Consider the following 22,384-nt stretch of genomic DNA (forward strand, 5'->3'; position numbering starts at 1 on the left):
AGGTACAAGCAAAAATTAAAGATTTTACACACAAACGTCAACTTAATATCAAGTTAAACAGAACTTGATCCATTGTTCAAGATTGAACTATCAAACAGTATATGAAATAACTACAATTAGCTCCATTGCGCCAACTACATCAGTAAAATGCTACTTACACATTAGAGCATCACTCATAATAATCCAGTGATATAATCTAACACTTATGGGGGACATTTTTCCAGATAATGAGTAGTTTTACTTGATACTTCTGTACTTTTACTTAAAGGTACAACGTGTAGGATTTGGTGGCATCTAGTAGTGTGGTTGCAGATTGGAACCAACTGAGTACCCCTCTGCTCACTCCTCCCTTTGCGGTAAACATGAGCTGCCGAGTGCAAAACCGTGGTAACGCAGTTTGCCTTGTTCAGAGGTCGTCCGTACCGTAATAACACTACTTTAGGAGCAATGGAAGTCAGACAGCGGCTGGCGGTACTACGATTTTGCACCCTGCGGCTCACGTTACCACTTTTTCGCAAGTGTGTCGGAGAACTACGGTGGCTTCAGGTAACTTGCTAGAGCCAGTGTTTGGTTTGTTTGTTCTGGGCTACTGTAGAAACATGGTGGAGCAACATGGCGGACTCTGAAGAGAGCCTGCTCCCTATGTAGATATTCTAAGCTAACGAAAACACAACAATTCTTATGAAAACAGTTATGAATATGATATTTTATTTCTTTTAATAGATCCCCGAAATGTTACACATTGTTCCTTTAAGTGAAACTTTGATTGCAGGACTTTTACTTGTTATGGAGTACTTTAACAGTGTGGTATTTGTACTTTTACTTAAGTAAAGTATACTGAATAATGAACATTAACACAACAGGGAGCTTTCAATGTTGTGGTATTAACTGCTTTATACAACTCCACAGCAACACCTGGGAACCAAACACAGAACAACTTACAGTACATTCATAGACTGTATGAAATAGAGTCAAATGTATTCAGTCCTCACAAATGTATTGGCATCTCTTCACCACAAGAGGGTAGAGGCAGACAAACTAAGCCAAGCTGACCTGAAGTAGATATCTGAGGCAGCCTTCTGCTGAACACTGCTGATAATGTCACAAAAGCAATGATGTAGAACGTCTGCCAAGTGACCTTGATGCTCTTTACTCCCATTCTCACCCCGATGCCGTTTCCAACGCTCCGAACCTCAATCCAGCTCTACCAGAACCATTAGGGAGCAACGTGCCAGATAAACGTGGGCCAACAAAAAAGTGTTCTTCGACAGTGTTTGTGTGGTTTTGCTGTTGAGTCCAGAGGCTACTGTTGTGTGTGGATGCGATGGAGTCTGGCACAGCTGATGCATTCTGCTGGGTTCATGGGGTTTCTCGCAAGACCACATGCTGAATGGAGGAGGTACCGAATGAAGCATCTGGACCTAACAATGGCTGTGTGGGTGAGATAGAAAGAGCAGCAAGAACAGAGAGAGAAAGACAAGCAGAAAGCAGCAAAAATGTGAAATATTAAGACGGACAGCACAGCAGGAAAGCAGTACAAAACAATAGATGCAATAAAAAAAGAGAGAGAGACTCTCATGAAAGGCTGCTAACACAAGAACTCCAAGCATGAAATCATTTATATTGCTCTACCGCAGGCACAAATAGTGTATATTCACTGGCAGGCATTGTAATAAACATTAATCAGAGAATGTCTGTCCGTTACAGATGGCTTGACCTAAATTACCACATTGTAAATCATAGAAATCCTTGAGCAGTTGGTAAATATTTCCTTATCCACACAGTTGCAGTTTATAGTCAGGGTCAGAGAAATGCTCTTACAGTCAGTCTTTGTGTGTTTCAGTCTTAACCTTAATGTAATAAAAGTCATTTCATATCCCAAGCTCATAAAGCTTATTTGGAGAGTTTAAAATAATTGCATGTTTTATGTATTGACTCATATATTTATATTATGAAGGCATGTGTACACACAGACATGCACCCTGTCACTCCTTTGCTGCCTCACCTCTCACTCTTACTGTCAAACAGAGACACTCTTCGTCCCTGTCAGACACACACATCTAAATGTAGAGCAGCATTAATTCTATAGCAGATGAATGAGCGTTTTCGGCGGTGCTTCCCTCCTGGGAGTTACAGCGTTGCTATTTCAGCTGCGGTGTAAGAGGGGTGGGGGGGCCTGCTGGGTCTGACCGCAGAGAGAGGGCCGCTGCTGGAGCTGTGGCCGAGGCCCCTGCTACTGACCCGGGGAGCAGACAGTAAACCCTGGGTTTATGGTAGTTCAGAATGCGGTGGGTCCTCAATGTGAGAGCTCTTGTATCACATACAGAAGTAGGTTAGACAGCAGAGGCGCCCTGGAAGAGAGGGTTTTATATGAATCTACAGTGCTCAGTGCTCACTGATCTGGTGCATCTTAACTGAGGGCAGTGGTGGAATGTAACTAAGTACATCAAGTACTGTACTTCAATTTTGAGGCAGTGGCGGACTCAGGCTGTCTGAGGGGCAAGGGCGGAATAAATAATCGGGGCACCAGCGAGCAGGAAACTTTTCTAGCATGTAGGGCAGCCTATATGGCACTTCATCACATTTTCTCCATTTTAAGGGCACCCATTAGTGCACTGCATCTCCTTTTCTCTACTGGAAGGGCACCTTAGACGGCACTGTATCATGTTTTATCTATCATAGGGGCATCCAAGAGGGCAATTTGTCATGTTTTCTCCACTGAAAGGGCACCTTAGAGAGCACTATATCATGTTGTATCTAGGGCATCCAAGAGGGCACTTTTGCTGCATTACTTTTGAACATGGGGGCACATATGGGGTCTCAGGACCTCTCAGGTTTATCTTGTGACCCAGTGGAGGGGCCCGACACCATAGGTTGGGAACCACTGGACTAAACCTGTACATAAATTAGTTAAAACTAGCTCCACCTCAATCATTTACAACAGTAAAATGCATTGATACATCAGTATCAACGACCTAATATTGTAATAATTTATATAATAAATACATATACACATAATATAATAAGATAATATATACATTTTGATACTTTCTCTGCTCTTTTACTTAAGGAGATGAGTACTTGCACTGACTGAAGGATTCTTAAAATGTAGACTGCATTGTATAGTTTTGAGTGCAATAGCGTGTCCTATTTTTTCACAGATTATGAATTACAGAACTCAAATACGTCCATAACCCGGTGACAGAAGTTGTCCATTCAGTCCCTGACTCACCTGATGAGTAAGGGCTATGGGCCCCCAAAAAACATGAAAACATCAGGGAGTCATGGTAACAAGGGGGATTTACTGAAAAAGACATGTCGGCTTGGCCAGCGTTTAGTTTATTATGTCTGTCAGGTAAAACACAAGGAGATTGTGTCCCCCCTTTGTGGAAAGTAAGTCTGTACAGGGGGGCAAACACACACACAGTTGCCTGGTGATTAGCTACTGTTTCCACATGTGCCACAGCAACCAGAGAAAATGACCAGATGACAAAAGACAAAACCTGCCTGTGTCCATTATGGAATTCGCACTGTGTTTGCAGCGGGAGGGGAAACAGTGACGATAAGTTCGGGGTTTGGAATTAACAGAGAGTTGGTTTGTGTTTTAATCCCCCCATAAGGAGTCACCTGTGAATAGTTAGAGTCAAGAGAATGGGGCCACTTTTGCTGGCAGGCCCCACAGAGGAGGAAGATCTGGTTTAAGTTAATGTATTTTTGACCAAAGCCATGTTACCAGGTAAGAGGGCATGCAGACAGTCAACAACCTTTAAACCCTGCAGTAGGGAGCATGTTTTTGGCATCATTGGGCAAAAAATCACATAATAACCTTTCAGCATATTGTAATTCAAGTGCTTCGGCTGGTAGGCGGTGCTTGGTATATCCTCAACTGGTCTCAACATGGCTGCAAACGTTCTCATTTTACAGCTAAACAGTACACTACAAAATGTTTCTGAAAACAGTTGAGGCGAGAAATAGGCATTACAGTAACAAAATATTGATTCATATTTGATCAGCGCTGCCTAGTTTGACAGTTTGATCGGAGTTTGCGAGTGATTGACAGCTGCTCAGAGACGGCAGGGCTCCAGCTCGGCTCTGATTGGTTGTTTTCCTCCAGTCTGTGAAATCTTGCAGATACCATCAGGAGCACACCGGAGGACACAGAGGCACATGATTATTTTCAGATTACCTGCCTCATGCACTATACTGTCAGGATATAGTGACCGTTTTCTAATAAAAAATGTCATCACATTTGCTACCCACTATACTGCTTTAAGTGTTTGGATGAATCATTGACAAAGGAATGACAGGATTCATATATAAAATACCAACATCATAACTATTATAACACTTGAGATAAAAAAAGATTGTATTATTATGATAGACTGAAGATTTAGTACCATAACCAATAGGTACAATATGAGTGCAGTAAACTATAAAAATCTCTGCAAGAATATAACAGAATTAAGTGTACTGTTGGATAAATCATTGACAAAAGAATGACATGATTCAAATATAAAATACCAACATCAGAAGTATTATAATACTTGAGATAAAAAAAGATGATATTATTATGAGAGACTGAAGATTTAGTACCATGACCAATAAGTGCAATATGAGTGCAGTAAACTATAAAAGTATCTGCAAGAATATAACAGAATTGCTTATTTTTGCGTTTTAGAGTTTAACTTGTACAACTTTGTAGGAAAAAAAACAAACTTTCTGCTCATAGGCCTACTACTATACACTCGCACGAGCTCAGATGCGCGCGCGGAGGGTCTTGGCACGAGCTAGTGTGGGCCGTTTGGAGAGGCGTGGTGATGGGCGGCCACTCTCCAAGAGCAGCCAAGTTGAGGATAAAATGTGGATAAGTGATGCTTTAGCGGCTTTGGTGCAAGAATCCCGAAAGAAGAAAGACCCACTCTCTCTCTTGCTTTCTCTCTTTTTCCTCAAACGGAGTGAAGCGACCACATCACATCTTTTGATTTATGTCATATGGCAGCCAGCGACAGACACCACCACCACCACCACCACCACTTCTCCACCTGAGTTCTGCAACTGAAGGAGGACTTTTCTTCTTGCTGCTGAAGTTTTTTTCTCCCAGCCAGATCTCTGTCAGGATCTCAAGAAGCAGGGCTGCATTCCAATTCATTAAAGGTAAATTATTTCCCAAGTCTCCGTTAAATCACACCACTCCATTTCTATTTCAATATGCATTACTCTCTCCACGTTTTCCATTAGGCATTGGCACGTTATATCAGCTTCTGTCAGCATTGCAGCATGCACCAAAAAAAGTTCAACTGGAAATGCATGCAGTATTGTGATGAATGCATTGTGCATCATTCTGTGCACTTTTTATTACAGCTTAATGGGAATTGATGCTGCTCCAAAGCTGTCTTCCTTTTTTTATTTATATTTAGGGAAAAAAGTTTTAAAATCTTAAAAGGAAGTTCAACACTATAGTAGTGATTTCCTTAATCCACACTTTCACTAGTCATTCCGCCAGTTTTCCCCCCGGTGAACTCGAGGTTACCCGAGGCAACTGGAAATGCAGTATTGTGAATGCATTGTGCATCATTCTGTGCACTTTTATTACAGCTTAATGTGAATTGATGCTGCTCCAAAGCTGTCTTTTTTTTTTTATTAAAGTTTTAAAATCTTAAAAGGAAGTTCAACACTAGTAGTGATTTCCTTAATCCACACTTTCACTAGTCATTCAGCCAGCTTTCCCCTTAGTGAACTCCATGAGGTTACCCGAGGCACTGCACCAAACCCAAGTGTCTGCAAGCCAAAACGCGCTGTCCTCACCAAGTTCAATATTGACCTCAGCAAATTTGATACAGAAACTCCAGCTCCAATCCTTCACAATAATAATCCTGTTTGGCTCTCTCCTCTCGGCTCCTCTCCAGCTAACGCTGTAGAAGAAGAAGAAGAAGAGTCTTGCTGTGCTGGAACCTGAGTTTGAGAGGAATCGACACCACCATCACCATCTTCAGGATGAGGCATGTATCTCTGAGGGGCGTGTCCCTGCTCCTGCTGCTCCAGACCGCCACCTCCATGGTGATGCTTCCCAACTCCACGGGCTGGGAGCAGATCCTGGACAAGTATCTGGACGAGGAGGGGGATTGGTGGGAGGCCAAGCAGAGGGGGAAGAGGGCCATCACCGACGGCGATGCTCAGCTCATCCTTGACCTTCACAACAAGCTCCGAGGCCAGGTTTACCCTCCTTCGTCCAACATGGAGCACATGGTAGGTGGATGGGAGGATGTCTGTTGAGATTTGATTCCCATTTATACTTCATGCAGTTAAAGGGACTGTTTGTAACTTTCAGAATTGCTTGTTAACAGCGACACCTGTGGCCGTTAAGTCAACGAAAGTCAGCGTCGGGCTCGCGCCTGTGCTCGCTCTAAATAGAGATGAACGAGCATCGCTCAAAACAGTGAGGCGACGCACGTCAGCTAAAACCACAATATCACTCTATGTTTCACCTGCTTGGCAGTAATGTTAGCTGACCAGACGAAGGTCTCTCCATGAATCACTGCTGATCCTAGTGTTGACTTTTCCGAGGCTGAAGCAGGAAAAGCGGGTCGGTGCCGGGGCTGAAGCAGGAAGAGAAACGTTATCGTCTCCCGACTGCGCCCGCAGGGAGACACCGGCACCCAGTCGGAGACGATAACGTTTCTCGCTGCGGAGCCCCGTCACTTCGCAAGACGTCCACGTACATTTACTAGATATTCTCAGGGCTAAACGAACTCTCCTGCAGTGTGTAGTGTGCACGCATGCAAGTGTAGAGGTGGAGCGAGACAGCTAGAACACGCGCGGTGTGTGAGTGAAGGCAAGCAGGCAGCGGAGCAGAGACTCCGGCCACACGCGAGCGCGCATACGCGAGCGCGCATAGGATCCCGACCCGGTAGATTTATACGTGTAAAAGTTACAAACAGTCCCTTTAAAACGCTTTGACCCCATTCTGAACTCCCTAAGAGTCTTGCACACTCGTGGAGCGTATAGCTTAGCGAGCTGACCCAGTCACCAGACCCGGCTGGCACTTGTCCCTCTTGGCACACACACACACACGGGCAGCATCTAAGCACCTTCACACATGAGCCCCACACACACACACACACACACACACACACATATGCCTGCACCCATGTGACTTTGGTTGTTTTGCCAGAAGAAAAGAATTCCACCAACTCGCCAATGATCACATTACTACTGCGTTTTTTTGTTTTTTTTTACTCATGCCGAGAGATTTGTTTGACTTTATCCTTTGGCCATCACGTGTGTGTACAGCGCCAGATCACTTTTCACAGTGCAATTAGAATCAGAGCACGGCACCGGGGCTTGTTTTACCAGCTGTCTAACCCCCCACTAAACACACACAGGAACACCACACCTTGTGAAAGATCTAGAACTTTTCCAAATGCACTACATGTGTATAGGCACTGCTGCTTGACCGCCACAGTGCATCGCCACCAACAGTACTTACTGTTAGGAGGTTAAAAATCGATACAGTGTGTAGAAAGTAGTGAGGTTTTATCATCCTTTCATCTCCACTTAAAGAGCTGCAGAACAAAAGGCAGTATTATTCGACGGTAAAGGCAAATAAACAGTTCCTGCTGTGGGGCAATTGCTGGACTGTGTAATTGTATAATTGAGAGGTTGGACTTGAGGACCCCTCGTGTGTGCGTGTGTGTGTGTACATGTACGTGCACTCTGCCTGGCAGGCTTCTGGTCGAGGCACACTGTAGTGGAGAAATGCTGAGCCAGCAGCTCCTTTCTACTGTCTCCAGTTACAGTTTTTTTTTTTTTTTTTAGCTCCAGGGGCACCCAGGGGTGAAATATGGAGAGGCATGCAACAAGAGTATGTGAGGTGAGAGAAAGAGCATGAAGGCTAGCAAGGAATACAGTAGGTCAATAAAAAAATAGAGGTGTAAAATTGATAAAGGAGGGTTGCACATAGAAATGAGAAGCAATGAGAGAGGGAGGGATGGAAAAAAAAGGTCTCAAAATAGTTGAAAAGAAGATGTGGAGAATAAGAGTGAGGCAAGCAAGAGCAATAGAAACATTTGGAACCTTTGGACATACTATGTATTGGCACATACTCAAGTTTTTTCTGGCATACTCAATGGTAGAATGGGTATTGGAATGCACATAATGGCTTGGAAGGATACATGCTGAAATCTTATTTGCAGATCTGTCAGGCAAGAATAACTGTTCAGATCTCATGGATTTTCAATGGTTTTCTGCGCTTTTATTTTGAAATGGGGCTCCATACTTCTCAGATTTTTTCCTTCTGTCTGTGTTGAACCGCTGTCACCTTTCAGAAACCTCACAGCTTCACCGTACTGGAAGACTTCATAGACATGCTCCCTTGCTCTCCATACACACTCGTGCATGCAGATGCACACACACACACACACACAAATCCCCCAAGTGCCCATACACAGCCATTTGCCCATCAGTTCTGTTATTGTCTGCCATTGTATTAAACCATAACCCGGCTGACCCTCTGTGGCAATCATCACAGAGACGTCGGAGATAACATCAATTCAAATCCCCATCTTTCCTCCCCCCCTTCATCCATTTCCTTTTCTTGCCCTCTCTCTCTCTCTCTCGCCGCCTCCCTCCCTCTCTCTCTTATCCCTGTGGCTCCGTTCCCATTCTGTCATTATCCAACACAGAGAGGCCCCAAAAAATTCCCCGGATAAGCATTCACACTCCGTAGCGATCCGCCGAAGATTCAACGCACCTTCAGTACAGCGGTTCTGCCTCTCACTCAAATGTTGACCCACAGGTATAAACAGAGAAGTGTCAGTGTTTGAAGCTCTCCAAGACAAACAGATGGCATCATGGGAGAAAGGGCCCCCGCCCGCCTTGATGTTTAACTTGGCTTTGCTGGGCTGCGCTCTGGGTCTGAGGTGACGCTGATGTTAGTGGTTTAAGATAAAGCTGTATTGGCAGGTTTCTGTTCGGGATGAGTCTGCCATTTCAATTTATTGTTGGATGATGTGGCTGTCCAATTAGACAATAATTACGGTCTAGACTAATAAATTAGCCTTGAATTAACTTTACCCGAGAGGTTTAATTAAATAATGTGGGCAATCGTGTGAAACAGACAGCTTCAATGTTAAGAGAAACTGGTTTGGATTAAATAAAATTGCCAAAAGTGCTCAAAACACGTCCACTGGCTTCTAAGAGCAGCAGCTGAATACCATAGTATGAAAAAAAAATGTCCCAAATAATATACTGTAACTCCTAAGAGTGCTCCAGTCCACATCCAAGGTCACGCTCCAGTGAAGCAAAAAGGACAACAATGTCCCAAAATAGCAGAGATGCCACCCTAATGTCACAAAGCTGGACCCTCACCTGCAGCGGCTGCATCCTGTCCACAAATATCACCAACAGGAGAGGCAACAAGGCGTATCCTTGTGTGCTTGATGCAATGGCAAGAATGTAAACAGAGCTCCAAATGCACTTAAAAAAGAAAGAACAGCACCTTCCACGTACACTTCAGGGAGCACGGTCGTAAAACTTTGCAGAGATGCAAAACACATGTAGATCGAAATTGGCAAATTCCAATGATCTCACAAATATCTGCTTTAAGCCCAAGAGGACGATCGCCTCTACCTGCGTGCTGATAGCTGATAGGCTGATATTTGCTCGTTGTTTATTATTGAGAATAGAGTGCTACAGGAATGAGTCCTACAACCCAGAAATGAGTTTGCATTTTAGCACTTCCGGTTCCCTCATCTGGAAGTCAATGGGTTATTTGAATGGTATTTTAGTTAGATGCCTGAAATAAGACCATTTTATCTGTCTGTCTTACATATGATGGCCATTAAATGAGACAGTTTCCTGTTCAAGTCAAGCCTGCAATAATTGGCTATGCTGTTCTGGTCAAACTATGTTCCTGTTAGAACATGATAATGGCAGATAATGGTATTCGCTGGTTGACCAAATTTAGACAATGGTCAGCCCCGGGGGCCTCTGATGTGAATTGATGTGGGCTGGAATGCGCTGCATGAAACATTGCATATTGCCGTGGGAAATTATAGTAGTAGTTTGGGCAGGCAATAGATCACTTTTCCTAGTCACCCCTTTGCATCCGTATCTTCTCTCACACCATCTTATCACACCTTCTCTTCTCTGCCAGGTTTCTCAACTTCGCTTTCTCCAATTCCCATATCTTTCCCCTTGCTTTCTTAGCATTTTCTCTGCATGCACCATCGATTATGAACAGGAAACCCAAACTTGCGAAGGAAGTACACCTCTGTACCCTTTGGAATGCAACCAGATGACCAAGGAAGAGGGGGGGTAAAAAAACCTGGCCACAAATGAAGTGTTAAGCGAAATACACAATGCTGTGTGCGCTGCGCTGAAAGACTTTAGCAGGGGAGGTGTTTTTCTTTACGGGCCCCAGCAGAAGTGCGGTCAGGGTGGGTGGGGGTCTCGGTTACGAGGCCTCCCCTGCTGGGCTAACTGCAAACAACAGCAGCTTGACAAGCCGGCTGCACCACATTCAACAGCTGAAAAATATGTGTCTCGGTCGACACTTTTCCGAGCCTGCTTTCTCTGCAAGTTTGAGGACGATGGAATGAGTGTAGCTGGAAGGGTGCTGCTTGTATTTATCATTATTTAAGACATTGACACTGTAGCCACTCAGAGAGTTTTGGTCACTTTTGGCTTGAAACCTACTGTAGTTGTGGCCACAGCTAAACGTTTTCAGACCCATAACCATTCATTAATGGTTAAAATCATTGTGTTGACCCCCGCTCAAGCACAAAATGTCCTATGTGCTGCGGTTTGCAGATCGTTTGGCAGTGACCACAGCTCAATGCGATGTTTTTCAGTCTGCTTATCAGTGTAAACATTGATTCTTTTTTTCGTGCAAGGAGGTCACTTGTCGAGAAAATCGAAGGGGAAAATGATGTTGCTAGAAATGAAGGTTATAACTGAGCTGCATTTCTCCATTATTGATAGCCGAAATCTCTTCAATGTTTCTGTTTCAGTACCGTACGTTGGCAAAAAGGGATAACCAGGGGAAAAAACAGAACAGATATGACAATACTGACGCGTTTATTTGCAGCTCACTTCCAACAGAGGTCATTTGTGAGCAGAGATAGAGTTTCAGGTAAACAAATTCTCCTTCCTGTTTTAGCCCTGGCTCTGTCAGTCATCATTTGGCCTTATTGTGTAAGACAGACCACAGGCAGGTTGCTGTAACGCCGATACATTCCCTCTTTGCACGTGTAGAGTTAAACGAAAAATATACTCCACACCTCCAACTGTTTATTTGTTCTATACGGCAGTTATGTAACATTTCTGCAAGGTTTTGTGTTGAAATCTGACATAAAACACTGGGCATATTACCCTGGCGTTGTCGATTTAAACAAATAAGTCCTCTCGACAGCTAGCTGGATTCCCAGAAAGAGTTAATTTGCAGCGCTGCCAGACATCCTGTTGTTAGGTAGGTGTGTGTGTGTTTCGGGAGTAATGCAGAGAACAGCAGTTGTTTCTGGTGGGACTGTAAGTGGGTGACGGGCGAAGGAGGCAGGGGAGTTATTTCAGTGTCTGTTATTGGATGAGATTTCAGTGAGGGTAAGCTATGACTTCCAGGACCCAATGTGTGAAACGTGAAAAACTTCTGACACCTTCGCTTATGCTAACCCACACACTCATGCACACACACACGCGCAAACTAATTGACTTCCTCGTAAGGAACCTGTTACATTAGATATGCCGCGCTGAAGGTGAAAGTGAAGGTGTGCAATTAAAGGAACATACAGTGTCCTTCAGAGGAATTACAGCTGGTGTTATTCTAACGTTTTTTGTTTTTTTTTAACAGTAGAATGTAGGTCAGCAGAGAGGAAGGACACTCTTTGCATTCCCAGAAAACCCCAGAATGGGAATATGATCCCTTAGTATCCAACCAGAGGCAATCTTAACTGAGAGGGCAATTCAGAGAGAGGTAAAGTGAAACAAAAGCTTGCACCCAGACATCTCACCAGAGACATATGGAAGGTATTACTTAAGGAAAAACAGCTTTTTGCATTTTTCGAATAACACCCGATCCTACGGGAAAACCCATCTGGGGAAAGTCAGCTGAGCAGCAATAAGAGAGTCAAAAAGCTCTTTTTACAGCAGCAGAATGGTGCTGCACTTAGTTTAGAGATTAGTACAGTTACTTAGCCATAGCAGCTCCTAGTAGTCCCTATTACTTATCATGATAAGTAATCCTTGTCCAGTATGTGTTTGAATACCACCCTACATCATTGACAGCTGAACAAACCCTATAAGGCAGTGAATATCTCCAGTTTCACACTAGCCGTTTCTTATGGCCCGTTAGTATTATATATACAATATAAGCAGCTCTGTGTTGCACTGGGTTGGTTTGTTTCGACTTCTTATCAAATATAATCCTGAAAACAACTTCATATTGTTTTTCCATCTCGTCTCCTGTGCAGGTGTGGGACACAGAGTTGGAACGTACGGCAGAGGAGTGGGCAGAGACCTGTCTTTGGGAGCACGGACCTGCCGGTTTACTGCCACAGATCGGACAGAACCTGGGAGCACACTGGGGAAGGTACAATAATAATTCAAAATACAACGTTTCTGCATATAGGGCCTAAAAATTGCCTTGCTGAAAACATTTAAGGTCTTTAAAGTCAGCATGTGTGTGTTTGTGACTGACGGGAAGCTTGCGTCTAATTCTGTGTTGCCTTTTATTGTACATGGATAGGAATAGAATTTATGTATAATTTCGAGAGATAACTAGACTTCTGCTCATGGCTCTGTTTTCAGGCTTTAGAAGATCTAGCCCGTGACGGGAGACTTTGACCAATCACAGGTCATTTCATTGAGAGAGCGTTCCTATTGGCTGTGCTCCGGTCATGTTACCGGAACTTGGCGCGTTCTTCACCAGATTTCACAATGGCAGTGGCGTCACAAACTTTCTCATCTTACAGCTAAACTGTGCACTACAAGATGATTCTGAAAACATTTGAGGCGAGAAATAGGCATCAACGTAACATAATATTGATTCATATTTGATCAGCGCGGCCTAGTTTGACCGTTTGGTCAGAGTTCGCGAGTGATTGACAACTGGCTCTCATAGACAGCAGATGGATAGCAGACCTCAGATCAGCTCTTACTGTTTATGTTTTTATAAAAATAACTTTTTTTAATCATATTTTCTCCAATCTCGCCTACTTCAGCTGTAAGAAATCAATATTTTGACACAAAAATGGTCCTACAAGTCCGACATCCGAATGGCGTCCATAGCAACGGTCTGTTATACATAGCAGCGGTCTGCTATAAAGAAATAACAGACCGTAGAATGCAGTGATTGACCAATCAGAATTGCGTATTCAACAAAACCATGTAATAAAGAAAATATGTATAACGTGAGTTTAGCACGACTTCTGGCTAGCTTTTTTGACAAGTGCACTGTTATACTTTATGTGACAAATTTAACCACAAAATGCATTAAATCCACTCGTTACAAACCTTGCCTTTTTAACATTATATTTGTGCACTGCTTAAACAAACAATATATAATGCAGGCTAGGCTATTAAGGTTTTGAAGCAAATTTCCCTAGTGGCTAAACGGTGGAATTACAACTTCCAGGTCTTCATGTCATTGGGCCCAAAAATAATTTATCACTTGGCAGTAAAGCCATCCTGGCTTCATGCGCCACTGAGCAACTCTCAACGGGAGCTCGCCTCCAGCGTCGTATCCACTTCTCTTTGTACATCCATGCGTAGAACACATTACATCCACTCATTACATGTTGTAGTAGCATTTCAATGGTGTTGTGTCATGTTCACACAGAGGACATATTAATATGAATTTGCTACACTTATGTGTTCATTTGTTTGTTCATCATGTTCACTCAGCCCCCCATAGAGCATCTGAAAACAGCACCGCTTCACATAAGAGACTCTTGTTCCACATCTAATCATACCACTTCACAGTCAAGATGTCCGCTTGATTATAATTAGATTAACTAGCAACACCTGGTGCCAAATCAGTGTCAGTCCTTGGTCACTGCAATTTAATCAGAGAGCACAAATGTTTCATTGCCAGCTAGAAGCTCGATGGCAACAGATGTGTTTACATTGCTGTGGTCACCAATGGGTGCTAACTACAGATGGTAACTACATATGCTGAGTGTAGTGTAAATGACTTTATCCTTTTAAAGGGCCTTGAGTCATCTTGCCAGAAGTTATGATGTGCTTGCTTTATCTTTAACAACTACCTGTATCTCAGAACACATTTTGAAGAACATTTTTATAAACTTAGTGGTTTTATAAATGTAAATGGTTGATTAATATTCAAGCGTATCTTTTCCAAGAGTTAGATTGTTTTGCACAAATAAACTGCATGGGTGTCATATATATAGGTTCTTGAAAGAGGATTTTCAGTAAGCAGCAAACAGCTTTGATGTATAATACTGACTCCCACGCCAAAAGAGACACAAGACAATAGAAATGTTTTTTTGGAACATTGTCATCAAAGGTACGCTTACTCATCTCTCCAGGTATCGTCCGCCTACGTTCCATGTGCAGGCCTGGTATGATGAAGTGAAAGACTACTCCTTCCCGTACCCTCAGGAGTGTAACCCCTATTGCCCCTTCAGATGCTCTGGCCCAGTTTGTACTCATTACACACAGGTAGCTAGGTCTGGATCTTTACACTTTATCCTCTTTAGACTTTATTCTTTAGTGATTTAAAGGGGACCTATTATGCTTTTTTTCCTTTCCTTTAGTGTGTTATGTAGTTTTTTGTGCATGTAAAATGTCTGCAAAGTTACAAAGTCCACACCAAAGGGAGTTACTCTCCCCCACAGAAAACTGCTCCTGAACTGCCTGAAACGCCTTGTTTGAAGTCCCGCCTTTTCTTCCGTAACATGGTGATGTCACCAAGTAACATATTTGCATAAGCTAGTTTGGCATGCCCTCAAACAAAGGTAGTTAGAGCAGAGCTGGAGCAGAGTCCGAAGAGTTTGTTTGATTGACCAATCACAACAGAGTGGGCCAGCTGGCCAATCAGAGCAGAGCTGGGCAGAGCTCAAACAGAGCGTTTCAGACAGAGGGTGAAAAGAGGTGCCGCAGCAAAGCCGGTATAAGAAAAATAAAGCGTTTTTTTTTTTTATATTAAAGCATGTAAACATGTTCTAATAGAAGCCCAAAATACAAGTATGCACCTGAAAATAAGCATAATAGGTCCTCTTTAAGACTCAATAATCAGTTTTTCATGGTCTGCTGTGTCATTCTTTTGCAGCTGGTATGGGCCACCAGCAGTCGGATTGGCTGTGCCGTCAACATGTGTTACAACATGAATGTGTGGGGACAGATTTGGGCTAAAGCCGTCTATCTTGTCTGCAACTATTCACCAAAGTAAGCATATTTGTTGTGATGTTCAAAATTGTCACACACGCAAAGGGTTTGGAAAGAAACATGGGTTATTCATTTTGCCTAAGTAGTATGTGTTCTGTTCAATAAGCCATGCTTGTTATATGATCTGAACAGGGGAAACTGGTGGGGCCATTCGCCTTATAAACATGGGACCCCATGCTCTGCCTGTCCTCCCAGCTATGGAGGAAGCTGCAAGGACAACCTCTGCTACAAAGGTATGTGTGTGAGAAATAGAGAAAGACAGAGTAAGAAAGCCTGAGGAAAAATATGCTTACTATTCCCTGTTTTTGTGACTTTACTTGAAGATGACAGCTCCTACCCTCCACAAGAGGAAACGGAAGAAAACAACTTCATCGAGCCGGAGGCCCCCCGCACTCCACAGAAGCCCTGGTCTAGGGCCTCCAAGCCTGATCCTCCCAGTCTCCCCGCCCCGGCCCCAACCAAGCCCCCCACAGAGGACCTGCAGAAGAATGAAGTGGTCAACACACAGCAGATGTGTAAGCTGCCATTTAACTGTTTTTTCTGGATCTAGTTTCATCTCAAAATTGGGGGGTGTAGGATCTGGTTTAGGGTTTGGAGGTGCACAGAGTAGCAAGAAATATAGGATTATATATAAAAGAGAAAAGAAAATTGGGTCAAAACCCAATATTTTAGTGTTGAAGAAGCAATAATGGATAACAAACACAAAAAATATACCTTGACTGGAAATATTTTTCAATTTATCTTAAATTGTCTTGATGTTCTGCAGCCTTTATCTGTCATTTCCCTGATCGACCCTGACAGTTTCTGAAGTGTACTTAATATTGCAAGTCACTCTTTGGAGCAGGGAGGGGTGGTCTATTTTAGCATGATCCCCCCGAGTGTGTGTTTGCTTTTGGCTGGCTGAGAGGGGCTGAGGGGTGAGAGGGGCTCGTGCGGTTTTTAAATGGCTTCCTCTCTGCAGTGAAACGGGCCTGTACTTGTAAGCCGAGACGCTTCCTCCAGAACTGCTGACCACCCTGAACCTTGTTGCAGGAATTCTTCTCTTTGCTTCTCGAAGCATCACAACAACAGTCCTCGCTGGGTGTCACTCAACCCGGGCTTTTAAAAACTAGTCGTCTGCATCAGAGCTGCATTCATGCATGTTGGTTCCTGTACGAGCTCTGAAAGGCCTTTATGTTCATGTTTTTCAGCTCAGCTTGTGACCTGTGACACTAAGCTTCGAGATCAGTGTAAAGGAACACCATGTAATAGGTACAGTTCAGATAAAATATAATAAAAACAACAAAACAAAATGGAGTATACAGTTCATTTCACCTTATTTTTTCGCATATTTACAGATACGAGTGTCCAGCTGGGTGCCTAGACCGAACAGGAAAAGTAGTCGGGACTGTACACTATGAAATGGTGAGTACACAAGTTGAGATTATGTAGTCAATATTATGCTAATTAAAAGCTGTGTGTCCTGTCAAAGTGTCCTTGAGAAAGCAGTGTCAGCAAAAGGCCTTTAATGAAAATTATGTTGTAAATAAAATATTTTATTTGCAGCAATCAAGTGTGTGCAGAGCTGGTCTACATGCCGGTGTCATAGATAATGATGGAGGATGGATGGATGTAACAAGACAAGGCAGAAAGGACTTTTTCATCAAGTCCAACAAGAACGGAGTCCAGGCTCTTGGGTGAGACAATAATATTCATTTATACTGATGATATTTCATAGCAAGATTGACAAAATATACTCACAATAAGTGAAAATAATGCCGTCTCATGTCAATGTTGTGTGTTTCCTCTTGACAGAAAATATCTAAGTGCTAATTCCTTCACAGTTTCCAGAGTAGCAGGTTAGTCTGACAATAATGTGACACTAATTATAGACATGTAACATTTTGTATGAAATTACTCATTATAAGCTGGGTCGGTTGACACTCACTTTAATTCTTTCTTACAGTCAAAGCCATCACATGTGAAACCACAGTCGCACAGATGTGTTCGTACCAAAAGCCTACAAAGCATTGTCCAAGGTATGAACCTGAATTTATTTAGTTTTTTTTTTTATTTAGTTCTCCAGCCTCATGTAGGTTCAAGTCATTACCCATGTCCAACTGTTCTATTTTTAGGTTGTACTGCCCGAGAAACTGCTTAGGAGAGAATCCTCACATATCCAGAGTAATCGGCACCAGAATATACTCTGATGTAAGTCCCTCTTTTTGAAGCTGAATTCACCACCAGGGTCATCAATATTTTTCATGAAGAGACCGAAATGAATCAGAATTTCTTACATTACTTTTCCTCTTGCACACCTTTTGCAGAAGTCCAGTATATGCCGAGCAGCGGTCCACTCTGGAGTAATCAGGAATGACGTGGGTGGTTACATCGATGTGATGCCAGTGGACAAGCGGAAACACTATATTGCCTCATTCCAAAATGGCATTTTCTCAGAGAGGTATGGGATGCTAAATCTAGCCAAGCTGACCTAAGTGGCTAGTATGTGTGTGCAAATTGCCATGTGTGATTTTTAGGGCACATACAAACATTTTAAAATGTTTAACTTTCAGGGATAATTGTGCAATAAAAACTTCACATTTACAGTAAAACCTATCACCCCTATTTTAACAGCACTGAAGATAGTGGTACCTTAAATTGGTAGAAACAGCAGTTTTATGAACAGGACAACAAATATATTTAATTTCAATAAAAGAGAATAAATAGAACATATAAATGAAGTGTAAAAAACTAAATCAGAGGGTGTTTAAACTTACTATCATAGAATCCATTATTTAGGGAGATTACTGGTCCTATGTAAGTATTCAGTCTTACAACTTGGTTGGAAAGTGAAGGGGTTAATTTGCTGGGGCTCAGAGAAGAGGAATGAGAAATCAATGGCTCTCAGGTAGAGAGAAATTCATCCACTCTGCCTTCCCTTGTGAACCTAATCTTTTCAAGATGCAGGCAGTTGGTTACATCTCTCATGCAGTGCGCATGGGAGGGTGATTACCATGCTCCCAGTTTAAAATAATGAATTGCTTGGCAATTAGTGCCGAGAACATGAGTGCATCTTAATGTAGTTCTGGGAGGGGGTTTGTTTTTTGGTATTAAGTCAAAAAGGGCAATCAGCAGCAGACAAGGGGTCTAAAGCTTAATATAGTGGATCGGATAAAGAGAAAAACAAACAAACAAGAATGCAAAGCAGTGAAAAGCCAAAGCATTTGCATTGGGGAAGAGGGATCCTGCCAGCATCTACCAAAGGGGATACATATAAGTTCAAATTTTAGACAGTTTTAGCTTAGTCCAACCAATTTGGTGGATAGACTAATTGTCAGGGGAAACGGGGGGGGTGGGAGGGACGCAATTGCGGACCAGGGGAATCTTCAAGTTAATCCCGAAGGATAACCACAAAAATCGCAAGCGATTTAAAGGGAGGGGAAACAGCAAATGAAAACAGGCCTAAAAGGAAGGCTCCCTACACTCAATATATCTCGAAAAGTCGAAAAGTTATTCTCAAGTTATAGTAAGTTATTCTCATCATCAGACATTTCTGAAAAGATATCTTTTAATTTATTTCTTAATTTAGTTTCTAAGATTAGTCTTAGGCAGGTTACAATTAGTGATAATTGTTAAATTGTCTCTCGGTAGTGTGTGATTAATTGTTTTAATACAGTAAGAGTTGGAAACTAAAGACTTTCTGCATATGAACCCACACAGGGACAAAATCACTGAGACTATAAAGCCTCACAATATTTGCAAGTAAAGGAGATAGCAGGTTTGCAAATAGAGCACTGCATCGTCGGCATAGAGGTGCACTTTTGCTTATATTGCCCCATAATTTTCCCATTTCTACTCAGAAAAGGAGGGGCGACAGTAGACCACACTGTTTGGTGTCACCTGCTAACTCAGAGCAGGAAACAAGAGATGTCATTGGTTTGTACGGTGGCTACTGGAATGTTAAGAAGCTTAGGAGGAAATAAAACACCTACCCAATACAAATGTATGCAGTGTACAATGCAGCTCTTCTGCATCAAGTAGACTGACTTTTTAAGACGTATTAATAATGTTCGATGCCTCACTGATACTGAACAACATACTGTTTTAATTAATCCTTTGGTCTGTGTGAATTGTTTCATGTTAATGATAATTCTCACTGTCATAAAATGAGAACGTTTGTGACCCGCTCGCTATGTTGGAAACAGTCGAGCCAAAACCAAGCACTGCCCACTGGCTGAGCAGACTTTTACAGCTGAACAGTGTATTAAAATATGTTTCTGAAAACATTTGAGGAGAGAAATAGTAACAGACAGTAACAGAATCTTGATAAACATTTGATCAGCGCTGCTTAGTTTGACAGTTTGATCGGAGTTCGAGAGTTTCATGAGCAGTGATTGACAGCTGCTTTAGAGATTCCTTTGCTTTTTTCATAGATTATCTGTCTCATGCAGTACTATCAGGATATAGTGACAGTTTTATAAAAATAACTTTTTATCATATTTGCTCAAAGGTACCAACTGCAGCTTTATCAAAGGAGAGAGCTTGTGATTTCCTACAGAAGGAAAAGACTTTGCTGATGTTAATAAAGTAAGAGCATGTGAATCCATGCTGTACCACTCTAAAACAGCATTAAGGTTACAGGTCCGTACCAGCCTCGGTTTAAAGCTTAAGTGACCCACATACTGTATAGTATGTTCTAGTTTTTTTTACAGATATTAAATTGCACCACCTTTGGGTCGTTCTGTGGTCTGCAGAATGACTATAGTTAACATGACCTGCGTAGAGGACAAACACAGTCTCATTTATTCTGTGGCCTTCCCTCTCTCTCTCTGTCCTCCCCCTGTCTTCCCTTGCCTCTCCACACCACATTTATCTTTGTCACTTTGCTGAGATGCCTGACGTCTGTTAGTATCTGCCCATCATTTATCTGTCTCCTTTAACTTCACAACATGTCTGTCTTTGTTGGATTAACACATGCAGGTCCCCTGTGTTTGTGTAAAAATGGCTGGTTTATCTGTTTTCTCAGGGAGCCTCAACCTCTATCTGTTTGTGTCCCATCTGTCATCAGAGTGTCAGACAACACACTGACGTGGACGTAAAAACCTGAAGTCTATCTGTTTGTGTGTGTATGTCATCCACGTCTCTCTGCAAAAGGCTGGGACTTGTTCTGTATCTGACACATGCCGCACCCAGACTGACTTGTCTTTCTCTTCTTCCCCGCAGCCTTCAAAACCCTCCTGGAGGGAAGGCGTTTCGGGTGTTTGCTGTGATTTGAGTGCCCCGGAGGACGGCTTCACCAAACAGAAAGCACACTCGGGCTGTTGAATAGGCGGTAATCAAGCCCCGTTGTCAAACTGAATGACTGAAATGTTTCTGGCTTTGCTACACTCCGGGGGTTAGAGGTCGTCTCCATGGCAGCGTAAACCCAGCAACAAAAACTTGACACATACACAATGAGAAACTGTCAGTACTCACTCGCATTGAGCTTTCAATTTATCATCCTTAGCAGGAAATTTCTGTAAATATCTGAATATTTTGCTGTACATATTTGTAAATAGCATTACACTTGTGTCTTTGTGCCATTACCTTGCCCTCTTAACAAATAGCTGTGTATGAATACTAATTATAGAAATCCTATGACATAACATTATAATGGCACTTAAGTTTCATTTTTATTGTAATAAGTCTGGCACATTTTTACTGGTGCTCTGGAGAGGTTTCTTGTCATATTTTATACTTTTTTAATGATGGGGGAACAAATTGTCATGCATTTATTTTTATATGATTATGCTTTATATCAATATGATTTATAAAGGATGCTGCTATATGTTTTTTTTTGTATTATTATTGTATTTGCCAGTGTGATTGTTTTTGTTTGTTTGGTTATTTTTTCCAGATAATGTGGTTTAGTTAAAACTCCCTGCAGGTCGGGAAGTACATTCATCCCTCAGAGTTGTTATTCTCTAAAAAAAAACATATATGTACCATTTTATTGGATGTCGCAAAATATAAAATATGAAAATATCATGTTTTCAGGTCATATCTATCCATCTTCCTTTGACATAGATAAACAGAGGCAATACTATGCAACAGTTTTGTAGGGGAATGGCGATTTTTAATCAACAGATATATTTGCTCATATTTTTTACCAGCTCTCAGCTTTCTTTTAAGCTGCAATCAATATAATTTGCAATTCATTGCATTTTGTCACTGTTTCTTTGTGCATTACATATATTTTCCTACCTCAGGTTGTTAGGAAAAGTCCATTTTGCAATAAAATATTACAACCACCACAGCTGTCTCCCAGACCTTTACTTGTGACATTTAAATCACTCAAAGTCAACGTGATGCTTTTCGCATAGACATAATTACATTTGGACTATATTCACTTAAACGTAGCATACAGCTGATTGTAATGTTATTGACTTTTATTATCATAAAACATATTCAAAAACACTTCAAGTAGTCCGTTTTGGAGCCACTGTCCAAAAATTGCGATCCCAAGAAATGCAAAATTCAGCTTCAAAATTGACAAATGTCTCCTTCAAACATATGTTAGTATTGGATTTCCTGCTGTAGATCTGTGGTGGCTGTGGTGATAGGGAGGCGCTCCATATTCATTCCTATATTTGAAGATTTCTTGTAAGTAACATGATCATACTGTAACTCAGACGCATGTTTGCTTAACCTCAAAACACTACGCTGCCTCAGACTCATTTCACCTCAAACACAGTTAAAGATAAATCCGGGCTGAGTATTTTGAAGTTGCAGACTTTGACGGGAAATGCTCTCTTTATAGTCTAGAAATGAAAAAAAGCTATACATACATATCTTAAAATGATCAAATATTGGCACTCTGAAACTGGGAAGCCATGTCCACAGAAGGCTGTCAGTGGTCCTGGATCAGTTCAGCTGATATGGCTCATAATGCCCTCATATTAGAGCTGACAATCTGCTCTAAAACCTCATTGGCATTGAGTAATTTTGCATTTGCTCTAACCCAATG

At 42.1% G+C, this 22,384-nt stretch overlaps 1 protein-coding gene across 2 annotated transcripts; it reads left to right on the forward strand.

The window, feature by feature from the left end:
• Positions 1 to 4,880: 4,880 nt before the first annotated feature.
• On the forward strand, positions 4,881 to 21,670 carry LOC141759744 (cysteine-rich secretory protein LCCL domain-containing 1-like). Of its 2 annotated transcripts, XM_074622072.1 has the most exons (15): positions 4,881 to 5,154; positions 5,907 to 6,246; positions 12,465 to 12,583; positions 14,541 to 14,673; positions 15,284 to 15,399; positions 15,532 to 15,632; positions 15,723 to 15,914; positions 16,590 to 16,650; positions 16,737 to 16,803; positions 16,945 to 17,075; positions 17,194 to 17,237; positions 17,345 to 17,417; positions 17,514 to 17,589; positions 17,706 to 17,839; positions 20,602 to 21,670. In XM_074622072.1, the coding sequence occupies exons 2-15, from the start codon at positions 5,995 to 5,997 to the stop codon at positions 20,651 to 20,653; spliced, it is 1,551 nt and encodes a 516-aa protein (XP_074478173.1). In that variant the 5' UTR covers positions 4,881 to 5,154; positions 5,907 to 5,994; the 3' UTR covers positions 20,654 to 21,670. The 2 variants fall into 2 exon arrangements, with proteins under 2 accessions (XP_074478173.1, XP_074478174.1); XM_074622073.1 differs by lacking the exons at positions 4,881 to 5,154; positions 5,907 to 6,246; positions 12,465 to 12,583 and adding an exon at positions 14,048 to 14,153 and having other exon boundaries at positions 20,602 to 20,790.
• Positions 21,671 to 22,384: the final 714 nt, after the last annotated feature.

The sequence above is a fragment of the Sebastes fasciatus genome, chromosome 21 (assembly GCF_043250625.1).
Source record: "Sebastes fasciatus isolate fSebFas1 chromosome 21, fSebFas1.pri, whole genome shotgun sequence".
Taxonomy (NCBI): Eukaryota; Metazoa; Chordata; class Actinopteri; order Perciformes; family Sebastidae; genus Sebastes; species Sebastes fasciatus.